At 46.6% G+C, this 22,878-nt stretch overlaps 1 protein-coding gene across 1 annotated transcript in view; it reads left to right on the top strand.

The window, feature by feature from the left end:
* Positions 1-5,584: 5,584 nt before the first annotated feature.
* macrod1 (mono-ADP ribosylhydrolase 1) overlaps positions 5,585-22,878 on the top strand; it is a gene marked incomplete at its 5' end in the record, with an annotated part of 177,641 nt that continues 160,347 nt past the window's right edge. Inside the window, 3 exons of the mRNA XM_083651800.1 lie at positions 5,585-5,996; positions 6,498-6,596; positions 6,951-7,064. Coding sequence (XP_083507926.1) covers positions 5,585-5,996; positions 6,498-6,596; positions 6,951-7,064 — 625 coding nt within the window. The remainder of the gene's footprint in view (positions 5,997-6,497; positions 6,597-6,950; positions 7,065-22,878) is intronic.

Below are 22,878 nucleotides of genomic sequence, written 5' to 3'. Positions count from 1 at the left end.
TTTAGTTTATGCATTAAAAATTAAAATAATTTACATTTGGGATTTCTTTCGAGCTACTTATTGATGGAACGAGATCTACCTATTGGGCACTCCTGGTATAGAGTGAGAGGCTCATTTGCGTTAAAACAAAAATATGTCATATCAGACAAGTAACTTCCATTGAAAGTTTTAAGAAGCAGCTAAAAAGGCATTTTTATCTTGCCTTTATTTCATTTAACCGTATTTAATAATTATTTTATATTGTTGTTTTTAATTAATTTATCTGTATTTTATAATTATTTTATACTGTTGTAATGTCCTTTTTATGCTGTGGTTTTATTTGCTCTTGTTTTAATGTTTTGCATGTAAAGCACTTTGAGCTGCATTCTATGTATGAAAGGTGCTATACATGCTTATTATTATTATTATTATTATTATTATCATCATCATCATAATTATCATTATTATAACAACAACAACAACAACAATAATAATAATAATCATCATACTGTAACGTGTTTGGGTAATCTAAGTATTACCTGTAATGTGATGTGCAACATAAGTGTCTCAACGGTAGCTAGGAACTAATGTGTGTGGGTGTGTTCCTAGGGGAAACGGGGTATATAGGACCAGCGGCCGCTGTGCCGCGGGGAGTCAAGATACGGAGTGAGCGAGACCGGTTGTTATGTGTAGAGCTAGCTGTGTGAAGCTAGCTGCTAGGAGCTAACGAAGCCTGTGAATAAAGACCCTGTACCAACTACAACTCTCCGTTCCTTGGTGTATCAGTGATACGCTACATTGGTGTCAGCAAGTGAAGCGGTAGCGCCTCTGTTTTCGGTCGAGAGGAGAGAGTGAGGAGGAACAGCGGAGAAAAGTTGGAGATCAAAGGCTCGAGCGACCTAGCTGTAGCGAGCTAGCTGTGTGAGCTAGCTGCTACGAGCGCCACGTGTGATGGCGCGTCTAGAAGAAAGCCTGTCGGTGAACGGGAGAGAAGAAGGGCTGATGACAGAGATCAGCTCGAGGCTGGCGGGCATGGAGGCCCGGGTGTTGAAAGAAGTCAGACGGCTGGTGGAAGGAACTCCTGCCTGGGCAGTGGAGGTATTGCGGACGCTACGAGAGGTCGCGCAGCACGGAGAGAAGCGGACGGAGGAGACACAAAATAGACTGTGTTGGAACTGTGGAGAACCGGGCCACGTGGCGAGGTGGTGCCGAGGCGAGCCCGGGATACGGACCGGGTATGTGGGACAACGATATGGACAGCAGGGAGCCTGCTGGGCATGCGGCGCGATGGGACATTTAGCCAGAGAATGTCAAGAAGCTGTCGGGGATTGGAGGACAGCGAGAGAGGAGAGACAGGTGAGGCTTTGTTGGGCTTGCCAGTCGCCTGGACATTTGGCTGGAGACTGCATTAAGAGTGTGAACGCTGGAGGAGACACACAGCCGGGGGAGCAGCCCGAGCAACAAGCAGTGGAGCAGCCTGAGCAACAAGCGGCGGAACAGCGGGGCAGTATAGAGCCGATTGTTCTGGGCAGGAAAGGGACTGTTGAGCCGGCCCAGGCTAGCTGCTCTGTATGCCAGCCAGTGGTGGGGGAGATCGCCATCAGCGACGAGACCATCAAGATAATGGGAATCGTTTTGAACAGCCAGAGGGAAGTGAGCGACATCACCTGCAATGCTGTTACAGTGGGGGGAGCGGCACTCGTGTCCCCGGGGGAGCGAGAGGGGTCAACGCTGGAGGAGCCGGCCCAGCCAGGCCGCTACACAACCCCCACGGCTGCGCTGCAGAAAGTCGAGGTGGAGATCGACGCCGATGGTGTCCGCCCTGCTGTCCTCAACACGCCGCCCCCTGAGGGAGCGGGACGGGAGGACGAGCGAGTGCAAGCGGTGGAGCCGACAGACGAGGAGAGGCACATCACGCATGTCAACGGGGGTGAGTGGAGACGCAGACAGATGGAGGATGCGGATGTCGGTCCGGTGTATGCGTGGGTGGCGGCCGGACGCCGGCCCCCTGTGGAAGAGATTCACACATGTTCCGGGCCCACAAGGGGACTGTGGAACATGTTTTCGGACCTGCATCTGGGTGGAGATGGGGTTTTAGAGAGAAAGGGACACGGGAAAAGCGGGACTCAGTGGGTTGTACCCGGTTGCCTGCGAGAATTGGCACTGAAGGGGGCGCACGATGGCCCATACGGTGATCGGGGGCCCGAAGAGACACTCAGCCTCCTCCGTAGACATTTCTACTGGGGCAAACAAAAGGAGGACGTGCGGAGATACTGCAGTGCATGTGTGGACTGTGGGACACGGGGGGAAGACCGAGGAGAGTCACCCTGCGGAGGGCTAACCCCACTGGGGTTTGAGCAGGACTGATGTGCTTCAGATGGGACAGAAGCTTTAAAAAGAGGGGATGGAAATAGTGGTTGATGTGAAGATGAGTGTAAAGAGAAAAGAGGGAATGTAAATATTGGGGCTTGTGATAATTGAAATGTGGGTTGAATTTAAGGAATGGGAAAAGAAATGGAAATGGTGGTGGTGGAACGGAAATTGAAAGTGTGCTGAAAAATAAGAGGCAAATTGGGGGAATGCAAAATGTTGTGGGGTGGTGTGTTTTGGTACAGGGGGATATGTTGGGTTGTGGGTGTTAACGTGGGCGTTAACCTTATTGTTGGGTGAGGAGTATGTAACGTGTTTGGGTAATCTAAGTATTACCTGTAATGTGATGTGCAACATAAGTGTCTCAACGGTAGCTAGGAACTAATGTGTGTGGGTGTGTTCCTAGGGGAAACGGGGTATATAGGACCAGCGGCCGCTGTGCCGCGGGGAGTCAAGATACGGAGTGAGCGAGACCGGTTGTTATGTGTAGAGCTAGCTGTGTGAAGCTAGCTGCTAGGAGCTAACGAAGCCTGTGAATAAAGACCCTGTACCAACTACAACTCTCCGTTCCTTGGTGTATCAGTGATACGCTACAATACTAATCATAATCATAATCATAATCATAATCATAATAAATGTTCTGTTGTTGGTCCACATAGCTCCTGCTGAACTATGGTGCAACTTCAAATTTTATATATTGATGTCATCACAGGTTGTGTTTGGTTTTTTCCTTTTCTAATTGAGTGGCATTCACTTTTATCTTCGCTAGGTGGGGATGAGGGGCCAGAGAGTAATGCTGCCTTCTAGGGACACAAGAGAAAACGGGATTCTACACTCTACCTTCCTCCAACATAACATAGGATTTGATACTGATGTCTTGCTTCTCGCAATTACACTACGAACTACGTACATTACCCACTTTGTATGCATTCTATGTATAATGGGCTTTCTTTATTTTTCCAACCAAAAGGTCTTACTAGTTCACACCACTACTTTGGGAAACCGTTGAAGGGCTTTTAGATGGAATAACAAAATCAACCCTGAGTCAAAAGTAGGTTTAGGTGCCTGTTTTATAGAAATCATTATCAAGCAGCACAGAGTTACATCTACAAAATCATTTTTTCCCCTTCACCCAATTACCATTTTGTTGAGTCTTTCAAGGTCTTTCAATGGCGCTTACCTAGGTATCTGACAGCACTTGAAGGAGGCTTTAGAGCTTGATTTCATGTCATCTGATTCGGGGTTTCGTAATGGGGTATCAAGTTGAGAATACAGCAACATTGACGCCGTTGCATTCTTTCTCACTTGGAATTATTTAAATTAAAACCTTCATCCAAGCACCACTAGGTCATGTTAATAGTTAATAACACTTTGTGAAGTTTGTCGTTGTGCGGTAGAAAGCCGACACCCCTCGTATTATGGAACATTCCACGCGTCACTGTCCAAAACAAAAATGGCACATGCCTGTCTTGCGTGATAATTGTGTCACGTCGTCCACCACAATAACTTCAGTGGCAGTGCGTTTCTATTGAAAACGAAACCAAACTACGGTGTGTGATTTATAACGTTACTGGTGGCTGTCACTGTAGCTATAAACGTACCGTTATCGTTGATCCCCTAGTGTCACGGGCATGGCATTTCAAATGGCATCTCTGTTTTCACACATCAGCAACATCATATAATTGCAGCGCCGCAGAGCCCGCAGAGCCAGCTGGCTACGCCTCTTGACACTCTTGACACGGTCTGGCTACGCCTCTTGACACGGTCTGGTATACACATCACCCTTCAAAATAAAATACTCGTTGCTTTCTATCTTCCACACAAAATAAAATACTCGTTATTTTTCTCTTGATTTAAAGAATTACAAGAACAATTATGCTTTCTATCTTCCACACTGAGCGTAGTTAGGCTCGTTTTCAACTCACCCAACACATTTTGTTTTTCATATGTATATTTTATGGATTTGGAAAATGTTTCTAAATCCTTTTTAAAGGTTGTAGACAGAGTAGAGTTTTGCTATACAGTATTTACATTTCTGTATAAAATATTTGGTCAAAATAATTACATTGTTCATTAAAAATTATTTTTTTTACCTTCAATGAATATTCAAAATTTGACAGTTTCAAGTATAAATGGTGGTAGTGCATCAATGCTATATTTAATCCATAAATTCAAATTAGACCAAAAGCTAGTAGCTAATCCAGTGAAAAACATAAATTATCTGTTGTCTCTATCTCTGTATTACAAAAATGGCAAGAATTACAATCAATATTAAAATTATTCTCAGGAATAATCCCCTTGTTGGAGTGGATATTGCGTTATAAGAGTGGGGGGCACAGGACCCCCTGGTGCGCAAGGTCCTGGAGGTGGGGGGTCTCTGCCGGAGGTGTGGTACCCGGGCAAGGTGAGGGGCAGGGCGGGTAGTGGAGGGGGACCTGCCTGGGTCTCTGGTGCCCAGGAGAGGGGCTCCAGGCCTGGGTAGTGGATGGGTGGTGATAGGGGACTTGCCTGGGTGTCTGGTGGCTGACAGAGGGGCCCCAGGCCTGGGTAGGGGATGGGTGGTGATAGGGGACCTGCCTGGGTCTCTGGTGCCCAGGAGAGGGGCTCCAGGCCTGGGTAGTGGATGGGTGGTGATAGGGGACCTGCCTGGGTCTGTGGTACCCGGGAGAGGGGCTCTTAGCCTGGGCAGAGGCAGTGTGGAGGTAAGGGGACCTGCCTGGGTCTGTGGTACCCGAGATAGGGGCTCTTAGCCTGGGCAGAGGCAGTGTGGAGGTAAGGGGACCTGCCTGGGTCTATGGTACCCGAGATAGGGGCTCTTAGCCTGGGCAGAGGCAGTGTGGAGGTAGGGGGCTGGCCTGGGTGTCTGGTACCCGAGATAGGGGCTCTTAGCCTGGGCAGAGGCAGTGTGGAGGTAAGGGGACCTGCCTGGGTCTGTGGTACCCGAGATAGGGGCTCTTAGCCTGGGCAGAGGCAGTGTGGAGGTAAGGGGACCTGCCTGGGTCTGTGGTACCCGAGATAGGGGCTCTTAGCCTGGGCAGAGGCAGTGTGGAGGTAAGGGGACCTGCCTGGGTCTATGGTACCCGAGATAGGGGCTCTTAGCCTGGGCAGAACTGACACACACGAACTCTTAATGCGTTGTTGGACCGTGTCAAGAGGCGTAGCCAGACCGTGCCAAGAGGCGTAGCCAGACCGTGCCAAGAGGCGTAGCCAGCTGGCTCTGCGGGTCTGCAGTTAGATGTATCTCCACATCAGAGTCGGTGCTCTGTCCCGCAGCCGTGTTGACTTCCAGAGTGTCGGTGTCAAATTCAAACACTTTGTAAGCCCGCTGCCAAGGCGCCCGCTGCACGCCTCGGTCGGGCTGGGTAGAAACTTACCGACAAGTCTTCTTCCCGTCCCCGGCCATATTCACACTGCAAACCGCGTGGCGAAGTTGTCAACAACAACGACAGCAGCACTTCGGCGGTCAGGCCAGGGACACGGCTCCTCACCCCGGGGGAAGAGAGGCTTGCTGGCCGGGCTCGCCCTCGGCCTCGGTGCACTCGGAGTGACCGCCGCCGCGGTGGTGTGTCTCCACACTGGGACACTGGTCGCCATGGCCCAGAAAGTCAACCTAAACTCCGCTGAAGGAGACTGGAAGGAGGCCAAGGGTGAGACTATTCAGCCGAGTGGAGATTTGAATAATTATGTTTTGTGTCAGGGAATTCACGACACTACAGTGTTCTCAGCAGCAAACGCTTGCTGTCACCTGTCACGCGACTGAACCACGAGTCACAATGATTTATTTTCAATAATTCCATCCATAAGTAACACAAGGACAGAATGTATGACTATTTTGGTCATGGGTTTCATACACTTTCTCTAATAAAACATGTAAAGTCAGTTTAGTGGTCCTTCATGTGAAAAAGTTTGAGAACCACTGACATAGAAGATAGCATGATGTGCCATAAGGTCACTAAACTACCACAGACAAGGCCCTATAAGCCATATTCTAGTGCCCAGTTTTCCATCTGGCTTTCGCTTCAGTCACTTTGAATGCCAAATGTGCCACATTGCCTTCCTTATTTCGTAAACAAAATAAATATTTAACCAAATGCTTTGTTTTGTAAAGAATTATGCTGCTGTTTCTCTCTCTCCATCATCACTCTCAGACTTCTTGCTGTCACTGTCTGTGGAGGAGAGGCGTCAGTACTACAGGACCCCTAACTATGAGCCGCTGGACAACATCCCAGTGTGGACTCCCACCCCAGGTCAGACACACAGTCGAAAACAGTCTCTCTCTGTTATACAGGTAGGGATAGATAGATAGATAGATAGATAGATAGATAGATAGATAGATAGATAGATAGATATTAAACTGTGTGTACTGTACATGCGTGTGTTTCTAGTTGTAGTTATTTTACTTGTATAATACGTCTTTATATGCTACCTGTAATTCCTACTTTTAAGCTGACTGAGGGGAAAACACCAAGCCAAATTCCATTATGTGTAAACTCACTTGACCAGTAAAACAGATCCTGATTCATATTGTTTGTGTGTGTGTGTGTGTGTGTGTGTGTGTGTGTGTGTGTGTGTGTGTGGGGGTGTGTGTGTGTGTGTGTCAGTATCAATCGGTGCTGAGCAGAGCCACTACCACAGGAATGAAAAGTTGGACCAGAAGATTTCCGTCTACAGTGGTGACATCACCAAGCTGGAGATAGACGCCATCGTCAATGCAGGTGTGTGTCTCCGTGTGCGTGGGGGGGAGGGGACTTAATCACTAACCACCTGTCGCTGCCAGGTGGTTTTGTTTTCACAGAACCATTGTGAAAGTGTTCGTCCAATCGGGGCGGTTTGTGGCCCTGATTGAACGAACAACGTCTGAACAGCGTATTGATGTGGAGCGGAAACATGGCGGCAAATATGAAACGTTCTCTTCCTATATGAAAGTGGCTCAGTGAAATGTGTTTCTGAAAGCATTTGATGCCTACAATAGGCCATGCAGTCTCTCCCTCTGACGAGTTCAGGAGGCGGGGAGGTGTGGGGCACGGCCCTCATACTTTATGCAAATGAGGAGCGGGCACAGCCCTGCCTGCCCCACAATGCATTGCACAGCTGCCTCCAATACAAAATAAATGGGAAGCGTGAGCGTCCAAAATGCTTGATCGTCACAAGACTCACATAGCTTCAGATACTTCCTGGTCGATGCTAGAATGGATCGGCCGGGGGACACGAGGAGTGATGATTGGTTGGGTTTATACTGTAGTTCCAAGGATACTTCCAAGAAGTATGTCGCAGTCCGTTTGAATGCATTAAATAAAGCTGATAACATACAATTTGATTCTTTAAACATCCCACCCTTCAAAGTACATCACAAAAGGTCCATTCTGCTGCACTCTGCAGTGCTGCTTAATCTAGAACCTTACTTCTAGGAACTGTTGCGAGGCTGCGATCCATCGCCATTGCTGTAAAAAAACACTGGTCCATTGGAGTGAATGTAGATGCCGTAACTCTTGACATCTCAATGGCTCTGGGAAGCATGGAAAAAAACAGAACAATGGACAAGCACCGTTACACTTAAATCCCGCCCATAGCTGCCTCTGGATGCTGACTGGTGTGAACCACCGGTGGTTCGGATTGGAGCGTTGTCGTGGCAAGATGGCTTTATCATGTGATCATCATGATCCAGCTGCCTTGCAAGGTTAGCTAATCACTGTCACATCGACCTCTCGAAAAAGCCTTAAGAAACGAAAAATAGAATATAAACGCAAAAGTATACATTCAGGCGGTGTCTCGTCATAGGCGCGTGGTTAATGGGTCAGCATGGGGGAAATCCTCCCGTTCTCCCCATTCAGCATAGTTAGCATTTAGCTGCTAGCCCAGACAGGATCGGGGATTCAACCACCGCAGTAAACGCACATCTGAACAGATGTCTTATGTACCTGCTCTAGAATCCCCAATCCTGTAGTGTAGAGCCGCAGCACCGTCCTTTGGTGAGTCAGCCCATTGAGATATATGGGTTTTTTCCCCCCACTGTCTAGTCTCGCGCGCCAGCCGTAGCAACATTTTGAGCATATAATAAGCAAGCCGGTAGCGGGTGGGTAGAAACAAGACTGAGCGGTGAGCGCGGCCTCCATTCAGTGTGTGCATTTATGTCTGCATGTATACCTCAATTTAGCACAAATTTAACATTTTTTTTACTGTGAATATGGGTGTAATGTTGATGGAATATGTGGGAGGCACAACAACAAGCTTTACAAATGTGTATGTACTGTGAAGTTTTCTTCAAACTAAATAATAATAATACTGTAATAATAATGATAATAAAAACAGTGGAAAACAAGAAAGATGACAAACAAGCTCCCTGGATACTACAAGACTTGGCAAAACAATGAATAAAGCATGACTCGGGCTTGGCACAGCGTGCTGGTGTTGGGCCAATCAGATTGCATGGATGAAACTAAATATTGTATAATGACAAGGACTTTGGCTGGTATGTGCTTTTAAGGCTGACACCAAGGTTTTTGGATTGAACCTGGTGAATGCTGATAGTTTGTGATGGTACTCTTTAAATTTGACCAATTTGATGCCAAAATATAAATAAAAACAAATACCAAGCATCCAGTGTTTCCCTCATACATACTTGTGTGGACTCTTAAAATGTCACATTAGAATCAGCATTACCAAAGACAAACCAGAGTAATATAGATGATTGATTGACTGTAATATAACAAACTACATAATATACATGATATTAGAGAGATGGATGATATTGATAGATATATAAACTACATACATCATATTCGAGTGGTGGATGATATTGACAGATATATTGGCAAAAGGACATCCAGTCTAGGGATATATTGACTAACCCTAATAATGACTTTCAATGGTTCGAGGTATATCTTGGTGTACTAGTTGTTTTCTAACATGTTGCAGTAGGCTGTATCTTATGTTTTTCTAGTACAATGCTGCAATCCCCTATTTGACCATTAGATGGTGCCAAAAGCTAGTTTATTCACTCTGGTGTATTTCCCACGAGGCTATTGGGCATTTGGGGAGATGTAATTGTTGGCTTGGCTCGCTCTGTATCAGGAGAGAATAGGAGGCCAGCATGCTGAAATGATGCTCGATGATGAGGCTTTAGCACAGAAATGATGCATTTTCATTGGCAGCTGACTGGCAACCGGCAGGTGTAAGCCGTGCCAGCATTGAGCGAATATGGTGATTATTGACTCTCATTTATGGGATTGCTCTGTGTGTGCGTGTGTGTGTGCGTGTATGTGCGTGTGTGTGCGCTCGTGTGTGTGTGCGTGTGTGCGTGCTTGCACTCATCCATGCACATGTCTACGAGTATACACGATTTTGTGTCGCGGTGTGTGTATGTTTTACAAGAGCTTTTACAGAGTCCCACTATGCAAAGTGGCATCGAATTAACAAGAGGAAACAGCTAGTAAAGTGTCATTTAGCAGAGAGGACGAGGCAAGGTGAGGGAGGGAGAGTGAAACCCAAGCAGTGGCAGAGGGAACGTACAGGACCGGCGGAGAGGCAGAGCCTGAGAGAGAGAGAGAGAGAGAGAGAGTTGACGTGGTGAATGACAGAGAGCGGCCAGAGTGAGAGAGGAGTCTGGGAGGAGACAAAGTAGCCGCCTAGTAGTGAAATCTCTTGACTGTATTGCCATGGCAACAAGCAGGTACAAGGATACCCGCTAGGGGTTTGGGCCCGGGCAACAAAGTCAGATCATCTGTCCGTCTGAGTGATGTGACTGACTGATCGGCCGGCCGGCTGTCTCTCCACGGTCATCTTGTTGACTACGGCTGTGTGTCCACACAGTGTTTTTATGCCTCCACCCGCCTGCGATAGCCAGGCCGGAGGCATTATGGATTCGGGTTGTCCGTCCGTCCGATGTTATGTTATGATATCTGAGGAATTTCATAAAACTTGCCTCAAACGTTGACTTGGACTCAAGTCTGATTAGATTTTGGTGATCAAAAGGTCAAAGGTCAAGGTCACTGTGACCTCTCGAACGCCATTTTCAAGCTCGTTAACGTGATCTCTGAGGAAGGCCTTGATGGAATTTCTTCGAAATTTGCCTCAAACGTCCACTTGGACTCAAGGATGAACTGATTGGATTTTGGTGATCAAAGGTCAAAGGTCACTATGACTTCTTGAATGCATTTTAAAGCTCGTTAACATGATATCTCAGGAACGCCTCGACGGAATTTCAACTAATTTGCCTCAAACGTCCACTTGGACTCAAGGATGAAGTGATTACATTTTTGTGTTCAAAGGTTCAAAGGTCACTGTGACCTCATGAACGCCATTTTCAAGCTCGGTAACGCCATATCTCAGTAATACCTTGACGGAATTTCTTCACATTTGGCTCAAATGGCAAAGTCTGGACAGACATGGATGCCGACTGCTCACTTGTTGGCGGAGGCATATATCCACGGTGCGCTCGTTCTAGTTTTCCTCAGCCTCCTTTCCTCTTTAAAAGCAACGGGATGCGGCCGCAAGGTGCACAAAAGGCGGCCCCTCCAGAAAAGAGCGGAGCGCTTTCAAAAGCTGAAGGCTCATCGTTGAATTGACATGACTGTAATAGTGACCATAAAGGCAGTATGGATTATATCTGGTAATCTTGTAAACCTTGCTTGTTCTACAACACTGTGTTGTCTGCTAAACGTGCTGCTAACATTATGTTAACCAGCTGGTTAGTGCAGCTGGTAAGCTAGCAGCAGCAGGCGACATTATCATCCGCTTTTATTTCTCCTGACGAGCGCTCCAGGCAGTGCTTTGTCCTCGCCAAAAAGACACAGACAAACGCTATGTGGACGCACGCCCTAAGGGGCCAACCTTTTCTCTTTATGGCTCACTGATTGACTAAGAGGCACACTTAAAGAGATACGCCGTCAGAACAAAAGACAGCAACGTAAAGACGTTTAGGGACAGGAGGAACTATTAGTTACTCTCATTCATGAATTTAACGTCCCGTAGTGGCAGTATAGTGACGGCGGCACAGAGTAGTCAGCCCAGCACCTGTGGTCTTGAACATGTGGAGGAGAGTGTTGTGGTCTTGAACATGTGGAGGAGAGTGTTGTGGTCTTGAACATGTGGAGGAGAGTGTTGTGGTCTTGAACATGTGGGGGAGAGTGTTGTGGTCTTGAACATGTGGAGGAGAGTGTTGTGGTCTTGAACATGTGGAGGGGAGTGTTGTGGTCTTGAACATGTGGAGGAGAGTGTTGTGGTCTTGAAAATGTGGAGGAGAGTGTTGTGGTCTTGAACATGTGGAGGAGAGTGTTGTGGTCTTGAACATGTGGAGGAGAGTGTTGTGGTCTTGAACATGTGGAGGAGAGTGTTGTGGTCTTGAACATGTGGAGGAGAGTGTTGTGGTCTTGAACATGTGGAGGAGAGTGTTGTGGTCTTGAACATGTGGCGGAGAGTGTTGTGGTCTTGAACATGTGGAGGAGAGTGTTGTGGTCTTGAACATGTGGAGGAGAGTGTTGTGGTCTTGAACATGTGGAGGAGAGTGTTGTGGTCTTGAACATGTGGAGGAGAGTGTTGTGGTCTTGAACATGTGGAGGAGAGTGTTGTGGTCTTGAACATGTGGAGGAGAGTGTTGTGGTCTTGAACATGTGGTGGAGAGTGTTGTGGTCTTGAACATGTGGAGGAGAGTGTTGTGGTCTTGAACATGTGGAGGAGAGTGTTGTGGTCTTGAACATGTGGAGGAGAGTGTTGTGGTCTTGAACATGTGGAGGAGAGTGTTGTGGTCTTGAACATGTGGAGCAGAGTGTTGTGGTCTTGAACGTGTGGAGGAGAGTGTTGTGGTCTTGAACGTGTGGAGGAGAGTGTTGTGGTCTTGAACATGTGGAGGAGAGTGTTGTGGTCTTGAACATGTGGAGGAGAGTGTTGTGGTCTTGAACGTGTGGAGGAGAGTGTTGTGGTCTTGAACATGTGGAGGAGAGTGTTGTGGTCTTGAACATGTGGAGGAGAGTGTTGTGGTCTTGAACATGTGGAGGAGAGTGTTGTGGTCTTGAACATGTGGAGGAGAGTGTTGTGGTCTTGAACATGTGGAGGAGAGTGTTGTGGTCTTCAACATGTGGAGGAGAGTGTTGTGGTCTTGAACGTGTGGAGGAGAGTGTTGTGGTCTTGAACGTGTGGAGGAGAGTGTTGTGGTCTTTAACGTGTGGAGGAGAGTGTTGTGGTCTTTAACGTGTGGAGGAGAGTGTTGTGGTCTTGAACATGTGGAGGAGAGTGTTGTGGTCTTGAACATGTGGAGGAGAGTGTTGTGGTCTTGAACATGTGGAGGAGAGTGTTGTGGTCTTGAACATGTGGAGGAGAGTGTTGTGGTCTTGAACATGTGGAGGAGAGTGTTGTGGTCTTGAACATGTGGAGGAGAGTGTTGTGGTCTTGAACATGTGGAGGAGAGTGTTGTGGTCTTGAACGTGTGGAGGAGAGTGTTGTGGTCTTGAACATGTGGAGGAGAGTGTTGTGGTCTTGAACATGTGGAGGAGAGTGTTGTGGTCTTGAACATGTGGAGGAGAGTGTTGTGGATTTTTCCTGGCTGCTCTGAAAGGCCTTGAAGCATCATTTCACCCCTCAGGCTGCAAACATTCAATTGAAGCCAACTGTGGCCAATTACACGCTGCACTGAGATCCATGTGAGGAGGGCACAGGTTGGGAGGGGGGCTTCCAGAGCCTGGCTGGTGGAGAGGAATTGCGCGCACGCACGCACACACACACACACACACACACACACACACACACACACACACACACACACACACACACACACACACACACACACACACACACACACACACACACACACACTTGTACAGTATATGCCCCCGCATTCACAGTGCACACAGACACAAAAACAAAACAAACGCCTACGAAATGAACAGTCATACAGACTACACCAGTCCAGCGTCTTTCTTTCTTTCTTTCTTTCTTTCTTTCTTTCTTTCTTTCTTTCTTTCTTTCTTTCTTTCTTTCTTTCTTTCTTTCTTTTCTCTTTCTCTTTCGTTCTTTCTTTCTTTCCTGACTCCCTTCTTTCCCTCAGTCAGCGCTGATCGATCAGGTGAGGGAGGGCGTTGCAGGGAGGTTTGGTGGCTGGCTTTTCTGTTTGTCGTCTGTGTCGTTCTCAATAAAGATTGGATTTACAGTAACTCCCCCCCTCCCCTCCTCCTCCTCCTCTCCCCTCCTCTCTCCACACTTTTACAGCCACTGGCTCCTGCCCGCTCCTATAAAACACTACAAACATAAAAACCCACAAGCACTTAAGAGCCGCCCTGGTGGGGCGGGGGGAGGAGAAACATCCTCCTCTTTACACCCCTCAATCACTCCGTCCGGAGAAGGAGAGCGCGCACCAGAGAGATGGAGAGGACGATATATTGTCTCTGATGGGCTTGCTGATTAAGATGGATTGTGCAATGAAATGTCATTGGAGTGATGAGTTCTCGTGTGCGTGTGTGTGTGCGTCTGTGTGTGTGTGTGTGTGTGTGTGTCTGTGTGTGTGTGTGTGTGTGTGTGTGTGTGTGTGTGTGTGTGTGTGTGTGTGTGTGTGTGTGTGGCTATGTCTCGAGCAACTAACTTTGCATTAAAACCTTTTTTCAAATTGATTAAATGCAAATTTGCTGAGCTCTACTGAGCTGCATTTTCATTCGCACAAAAAGTTTTATTCCTCATTTCCATTCCAGCACTTACTTTCAGCCGGCGTTATGTTTAGTGTGTTTGACATTAAACGCTATTTATTTTGGCCTACTTTTTCCTCGGCTTTGAATTGCAATTTAATTGAAAAGATTTAGAAAAAAAAATGGAAGCGATAAGTTCTCGGAGTATTTTTGTGAAGCGGCCTTCTTTTTGCTTCCGGCGGAGCTGCCTCGGTGTGTGAGAGTAAATGCGGCCGCCGGGCAAAGTCTGCTGATAAATCTTTCAGGCGAGACTATAAAAAACTTTCCCTAAAATTAAGCCGTGTGCGCCATCCAGTGATAAAGTCTATTCTGCTCCTATCTCAGTCTTTAGAACCTCACCACTCATCATGGTCAGAGCTTCAGCTGCCTGCCAGGCTGTGGGACTTTGTATGTGGCGTACATGCGGGGCCAACTGTGCATTGCGTCTTTGGACGTGTGACAAGATTAGCCTACATGTGTCTGCCTGCGTGTATACACCTGTGCACAGAAGCACCTGCCTGTATCTGTATCTGAGAGAGAGAGAGAGAGAGAGAGAGAGAGAGAGAGATAAAGAGAGTCGACATGTGGGTGGGGTGCGAGTGTTTGCGTGTATGTGTCTTGGGTGGGGGGTACACTTGTTTGTGTGTGCGTATGTGCAGGTGTGTCTGCACCTTGTTTGTGTGTGTGTGTGTGTGTGTGTGTGTGTGTGTGAGATACGGTCTCCTGGGTATTCCTCTGCAGGTCAGAGATAAAGCTGTCGGTTGCCGCTGGGTCACCGTGGTAACGGCAGAGAGATACAAGATTAGAGCCAATGGTTTCCCGGGCCTGTAGGTGACAGACAGGGCGAGAGGGGGAGTGGCCTGCAGGTGACAGACAGGGCGAGAGGGGGAGTGGCCTGCAGGTGACAGACAGGGCGAGAGAGGGAGTGGCCTGCAGGTGACAGACACGGAGCGAGAGAGGGAGTGGTCTGCAGGTGACAGACAGGGCGAGAGAGGGAGTGGCCTGCAGGTGACAGACAGGGCGAGAGAGGGAGTGGCACGCAGGTGACAGACAGGGCGAGAGAGGGAGTGGCCTGCAGGTGACAGACAGGGCGAGAGAGGGAGTGGCCTGCAGGTGACAGACAGGGCGAGAGAGGGAGTGGCCTGCAGGTGACAGACAGGGCGAGAGAGGGAGTGGCCTGCAGGTGACAGACAGGGCGAGAGAGGGAGTGGCCTGCAGGTGACAGACAGGGCGAGAGAGGGAGTGGCCTGCAGGTGACAGACAGGGCGAGAGACAGAGTGGCCTGCAGGTGACAGACAGGGCGAGAGAAGGAGTGCCCTGCAGGTGACAGACAGGGCGAGAGAGGGAGTGGCCTGCAGGTGACAGACAGGGCGAGAGAGGGAGTGGCCTGCAGGTGACAGACAGGGCGAGAGAGGGAGTGACCTGCAGGTGACAGACAGGGCGAGAGAGGGAGTGGCCTGCAGGTGACAGACAGGGCGAGAGAGGGAGTGGCCTGCAGGTGACAGACAGGGCGAGAGAGGGAGTGGCCTGCAGGTGACAGACAGGGCGAGAGAGGGAGTCGTGCATGTTCCTCACAGATACGTTGCGCATCTAGAAAGAAATTGCCGATTGTGGACTGATTAAGGGAAGGATGGAAAGTGGGGCTGGATGCTATGGTTGAAATCAATATCATGATAGCCTAATCATCAAGATTTTTTTTTTTTTTTTTTTTTTTCGTTTTTCTGAACAAGTATACATAAAAAGGACAAGACTTATACAAAAAGGACATACATAATTATAAGAAAAAAAATGACAAAGAAAATTACTGTTTGGGTGCTACTTTCATTTTTTCCTTTTCATCCAGTGAGTCCGTCAATCGTCTGCTTGTTTTATCAGTTATCTTCGTCGCTGTTTTGTGATTTTAATATTGTCCATTTCTCCCATTTTTCTTCCAGTTGTTGTTCCTGTAGTCTTAGTCGATAAGTCAGTCTCTCCATGTTATAGATTTCTTCTATTATACTCCTCCATTGTCCTTGAGTAGGAGGTTCTACTTTTCCCCACATCCTTGTGACAGCTTTTTTACTAGCTATTAACAAGATTTTGGTCAGATATCTATCTCGTAATCGTACATTTTCTTCAGTGAAGTTACACAGATATAGTACACTACACTGTAACTCTTAGGGATATCATATCTTAGTATCTTCTGTACAAACTTATGAATCTCAGTCCAATACAATGTTAACTTGTTGCAATTCCAAAATATATGTGTGTGATTTGCATCTGATGATCCACATTCTCTCCAACATTGTACATTTATACTTGAGTATTTACTCTTAACCTTGGGCGTGATAAAAAAACTTTTTCCAAGAGAACTCTCTCCATACCCGTGAACTGGTGGATGTTTGGTGTATTGTCCACATGTTTTGCCAATCCTCTTCAGAGATTTTTATATTGAGCTCTGACTCCCATTTCTCTTTGATATATTCAGTTGAATCCTTATTTGTCTTCAATGCTTGGTATAACGCAGATATAATTCTGATGTTATTATTATTATATGAATTCATTATAATTTTGATCACACCAAACACTTCTATGGAGGGATCTCCCTTGATTTCCTTGATATAATAATCCCTTAGTTGTAGATATCTGTAAAATTCGTTTTTCTCCAAATTGTATTTATCTTTTATATTCTGAAAACTCTCCAGCTGCCCATCATTCAATAACGTACACCATGCTGTGATTCCCTTCGTTACCCACTGTTTAAATCCTCTATCGTAATCGGCCGGTTTGAAACTACCGTACTATCAAATGATACCCATTTTAGCAAATTTAGATCTTTCTTTATCCTATATTTTTTAATTATTCTAAACCATATTTCCAATGTGAATGATGTAATTGAGTCAATTTGATTTCCAGTTTTTTTTATAAACTCCCTTATCTCCAATAATGGTCTGGATAGGCATTCCCCCAAACTCATTTTCCATTTCCTTCCATTTTGCTGTATAATTTGGCTTGCACCAACAAACTATATATCTTAACTGGGCTGCATAAAAATATTCTTTTAAGTTTGGGAGAGTCATGCCTCCTTTATCTTTCGGCAACTGGAGAGTTCATATCTCACTCTGGGTTTTTCCCCCCCCCAAATAAATCTTGAAATGACCCTGTCCCAAGTCACAAATTGGGTTAGGGGGACATCTACTGGCAGTGACTGGAAAAGGTAAAGAAGCCTGGGTACAATATTAATTTTAATTGATTCAATCCTTGAGATCAAGATTTTTTTTAAATATTATATGTGACAATATTGCTTATGTAAGCGAATGGTAAAGTTTGGTGTGTTGTCAAACTAAACTTAAATTTGCATATAATGATTCCTGCCATACTTAATTTTGTCTGAGTTTCTAAATAAAATTCTCATCAGTTCAGACAGCAGAAGTCTCGATATCCCAAAATCACCATATCATCACAATATAATCCCATTAAAAGACGATGAAGGATGATATTGAATATCGTCCAGCTAATTTCCCCCTGCTGTCCCGGTCATGGCTCCACCCCCTCTGCTGATCTGGGGAGAGTTGTAGACTAGCACATACTTCCTCAGACACATGCTGCTTCTTTTCACCTAACAGCGAGGAGTTTCCCTGGCAGGACGTAGCGCGTGGGAGGATTGCACTATTCCCCCCAGTTCCCCTCCCCCCAAACAGGCACCCCGACCGACCAGAGGAGGCATCAGTGCAGCAATCAGGACACATACCCTTAATCTGGCTTCCCACCCACAATTGGCCAATTGTTTCCTGTATGGACAACCGTCCAAGTCAGAACCGGAGACCCTCATGTTGGTAGGCAGGGGAATCTATCACTACCTGGACGCCAGGCCAGAGCAGAGTCCTGCGCGGGTCTGATTTTCAAGACCCGGTTCCGCCCGGCCCCGCGACGTGCAGTACCGACCCCGCTCCGCGAACCCGCACATATGATCAATCAGTACCGCAACCCACCCCGCCCCGCAGACATGAGGCCCGCCCCCCGACCCGGAACCGCATATATATAATAACCGTTAATCTGCAGTGCAAACATTTTGTAGTGAACCAAACGAAACTGCCACCGTTTCACACGAGAGGCGAACAGCAGTCTTTCTGGCCGAGACTCGTCAGCTGATGTACGTTAATTAGCTTTTAGGAGCTGCTAGCTCACTAACCAGCTGGATAGCTCTGTTATCAGACACACAGACAGTTACAGCAAGCAAAGTGACTTACCAGCTATTTCCAATATGTCCGGTATAATCCATACTGCCTTTATGATTGCTGTTGGAGGAACGTAAATCCACGTTGGGATGAGACCTCTCCACTTTCACGCTATCTATCCATGACATGTTCTTGCCTGTTGCTATGAAAACAGCCAGTGTGTATGTTTGACTGGAAGCTAACGTAGCCTACTATATTATCTGTCCGACTCGTATTGTCTCCAATCAATCACCTTGACCGCAGCTGAGTTTTGAATGTTTTGTGCAGTCCATATAGCGTCACACATTGCACAGTATGCGCATACTTTAAACGATGCCGGTTATGTAAACAAACTGCGAAAACGTGCATCAGAAACTTTTCTCCTGTTCGAGTCAGACCAGCTGCCAGACACCCCCCCTGCCAGACACACCCCCCCCTGCCAGACACACCCCCTGCCTCCATCTGAGTGCAACAGAAAAACATACAAGGCTCATACGTTGTCGTTGTTCCACCCGCCGCCCGTCCGCATTTATTAATTTTTACCCGCCGCCCGACCCACCAATTTACAGAAGTGTATTTTTTACCCGCCCCCCACGTTTTTTTGCGGGTACCCGGCGGGGCCCCGTGGAACCCCGACCCGGTGCAGGACTCTGGGCCAGAGTGCCTTGTTTGGAAGGAGCAGAGTATGGTGGACCACGAGGACACAAATGTCTTTTACGCACTGCAGGAATTTGCACGCACAGACGAGCTCGTTCTGACCGTTCACTGACTTTAGTGCATCTGGGATTTTCATGAAATGACTTAAACATGAGATGCAGATCTAAGCCTGAACGTAAGCTTGATTCATAAGCAATAGTAATGGACCGTGGGCGTGTAATCGACAGGAAGGGGCACAAGTAGAGCCGACCTCAGTTCACAGTGAGGGCAGCATCGTTCTAACCTGCAGGCTATGTGAATGACTGGGGATGAATATGAGGAAGTGCATGGCCGTACAGCATTTATGTGTGTATTACCAGGGGCAAGCACAACATATTCTACTCAAGAGCTTGTCCCCCCCCCCTCCCACTATGTGCACAATGTAAGCTGAGCTGACTACAGCCAGACACCCTAGTATAGTTGGTTCAAATGAAATGCTTTTTTGGAGTGCGTTCACGTTGGTCACTTTGAAAAATGTATCTGTCTTTTTGAATTGAATGTCACAGTCATTTATCATTTTATGAATTTGGATGGAGTCGGTACTCCAGAAAACAATTGACGGTTATAGTGGGTCCTGGGTGACAGGGAAGGCGTTGGGGAAGGCACGGATGGCCGGAGCAGAGCGGCTGGAGGATTGGAGGATGGAGGAGGGGATGGGCACAGTGATCCTGTTTGGCTGATTTGAAGAGGATAATACCAGGCTAACCCCTGGCTCTGCAGGTAGTCAGCCCCTTACAAGAGCATTAGCTTACAGTAGTACAGCGTCATGCTCCTTCTGCAGGGCTTCACTGATTCTTAGCTGGCTTTGTCAGCGGGGCTTATAGCACTGTGCTTAGTGCCAGAACCAGCCTGGCAGATATCCCTGCATTAGCCACGCTGCTCGGATGTTTACGGCGGAGAAGCGGCCTTTCCAAATTGCTTCAGGCGGGCTAAAACGATTTCTGCATCTTCACATGGGCTTCGTTTCCGCTCATCTGACTGGAGCAATAGAGGTCAGACAGTGGGTCAGACACAGTGGGGAATAGGCATGTAACGATAGCCGGTTGTAATGATAGCCGTGATACAATTCCTTACGATAACCGTACCATTTCAAATTTTCATGATCATTAAAAGCGTGGTACCCTGATTACCGTGTTACCATGATTACAGTGCTTTGAAAAACATGGTAAATACTGTCCATCATCAACCAAAGTTGGCAACCGTCTCCCAGATGCAAACGCGCAACCTTGGAGTTGATTAAATGATTTCTGTGAGTGTATTTGTACTTTTTATTTTTTATTTTAACAAACCGTGATAATACTGATAACCGTGATCATTTTGGTCACTATAAATCGTGATATGAAATTTTCATATCGTTCCATCTCTAGTGGGGAACTTTGAGTGCTTCCATTCTCCGGAGTCAGGCCAAGGTTTAAGTGATTTTTCCCTCCAGGCCCGAATTTGAAGGCTACAATACATTAATCTCAACTCCATAAGCCAGTTACTGTCTATGTATGACCCAAGCTGCACAGGTAGCAGTGATTATTAGCGAGTTTTATCGTGTCCAGCTGTAGTAATTGTTTTTTTTTCTTACCATTGAGGCATGTTTATTGCTCTTTCAGTCATATTTTATCCTTAGATGACTGATCTAAAGCCTCAATCCAGGAAGGTATGATCAACCCAGCCTCCCCGGGACTAACAGGGGTGTGAGGAGGTAGGAACAGGTCCCACAGTCCACATAGCGCTCTCTCTCTCTCTCTCTCTCTCTCTCTCTCTCTCTCTGTATTGTTTTCTTTTCATGGGGGGCGATTAAAATAAGGCGAGACAAATTAAAAGTCTTCTAGTGGCAAGACCCCTCATCAAGGTTTTAGTGAGACTTAATTACTTGATTCTGTAAACATTCTGCTGCGGTTTACTCATTCTGCTGCGGTTATGTTGTTGACTCAAAAAGCGAGAAGCCAGTGGTAAAATGTTGATGGTGCCATAGAGAGGCAAAGTGAACGTCACTTCCTGCTTCAGCACTGTACCAGAGATTTTCTTCCACAATTTATTCTCCCATAGACATTTCGTAAAATGCTTATAAAAAATAGTTTTACTTCGTCAAACCAAACGGTTCAGCTATATTTAGAATCGGGAGAGACCATAGAACATTTCACTCGGACCAAAACTTTAAAAAACAACATCGAAAAAATATTTTCTTTAAACCCTCTTTTTTTTTTTTACGTTTTGGTTAGAGTAAAATGTTATGCAATCTCTCCTGTTTCTAAATATATCTGTACTGTTTGGTTTGAACCAGTACAACTATTTTTATAAGCATTTTACGAAATGTCTATGGGAAAATAAATGGCGGATGAAAATCTCTGCTACAGTGCTGAAGCAGGAAGTGACGTTCCACTTTGGCTCTCTATAGTGAAGCTGAACACAGTCCAGATCCCTGGTGTGCTGCACCGGTCCTCCCTGCCGTAGATACAGGCTTTCTCCTGCCTCACAATGGGCCTTTAGGGGGTGACTATTATGCACAAACAGTAAGCAGGATCGCTCAGCGTAAACACTGAACTCATGGAGCCATGTGTTTTTGAAGCAGCCCAAGTTTATAGTCATTTCAACGTAAAAATGTGGGACTTGAACTTTGAAATTCTCAGAATGATATGGTAAAAATGCTTGATTTTGGGGTAGTGTGTAGTCAGTGTTATCCTGAATACAACCATATATCAGTCAGTCAGACTCAGAACTTGTAATGGCAATGTGTTTTTACAGCAGTTTCAGAAAGGAAGCCATTTCAACGTGCAAATGTGGGACTTGAACTTTGAAATTCTCTAAAATGATAGGGTAAAAAGTAATGTCCCTCACAATTTAGTGGGATGTTTTCATTTTAATTTGTCTGTGTGTGTGTGTGTGTGTGTGTGTGTGTGTGCGTGCGTGCGTGCGTGCGCGCGCGCCTCTTTAGGGGCACCAAGAATTCCACTATGCAGGAAGAACCCTGAGTTACTGTACTTGTTCCCTTCACTCTAGTTCCTACGGCAGTTGTATCTCCACTACATTGTGCTTAGTGAAGTCAGGCTAATGGACACGTTTTCACAATATGTCCGTCAGACTGTCTTCAACACAGCCCTTACGCAGGCAGATTGGCATTTCTGATGCCGCTTCAGTTTCTGCGTGAATGACGGGCCGTCAAAACTGATCCCATCCGTGGCCGCCACTCCACCGACAACAAAACCCATCTTTCAGTAGATATTCAAAAAGCTGGGGAATTGTGACAAATACCAAAGCGAAAAGTGACAAATACCAAAGCGCGCCGGATGGAGACGTTAACGAGTGGTTGGATTTTTCAGGTGGAAAGAGGAATTTGCAGTGCAAAAGCCAATAAAAGAGTGCGAGGGAACAGCCATGGTAAAACGTCTGCTCTATATGGATTTGAATCAGCGGGGTCAGTAGTAATCAGTGGTAGCTGTTGGCAGGGTCACCAGCACTGCTGAGGGTCGCCGGAATCTTTTTCGATAACAGAACCACTTCATGCACTTCAACGTTTGTGAAATGAAAAGCACATCTCACTGGACACAAGGTAAATTATTTCCGTGGTATTTCATTTCAGCTGCTTTTCTATGCAGTCTGTTATCCTTAGTAGAAAACCTGACATCCATTTGGGAGTTATTTATTATTTAGTTTTATTATGTTAGATGTTTTGGGGATATTCTTCCTTGACTGTCCTGTCTGTCCAATAAAGGAAAAATGCTCCAAAATAATCCAAAACCTAAAAGCCTTAGTAGAAAAAAGTCTGACATTTGGATGAGTCGTTTGTTAGATTATTTTGTGGGGGTGTTTACCTTTATTGGGCGGGACAGTAAGCAGACAGGAAAGGTACAGTAGAGAGAGGGAGAGGTAATGACAGTAAGCAGACAGGAAAGGTACAGTAGAGAGAGGGAGAGGTAATGACAGTAAGCAGACAGGAAAGGTACAGTAGAGAGAGGGAGAGGTAATGACAGTAAGCAGACAGGAAAGGTACAGTAGAG

Source organism: Poromitra crassiceps (genome assembly GCF_964638095.1).
Source record: "Poromitra crassiceps genome assembly, chromosome: 15".
Taxonomy (NCBI): domain Eukaryota; kingdom Metazoa; phylum Chordata; class Actinopteri; order Beryciformes; family Melamphaidae; genus Poromitra; species Poromitra crassiceps.
This window is presented reverse-complemented; position numbering and strand designations above follow the sequence as displayed.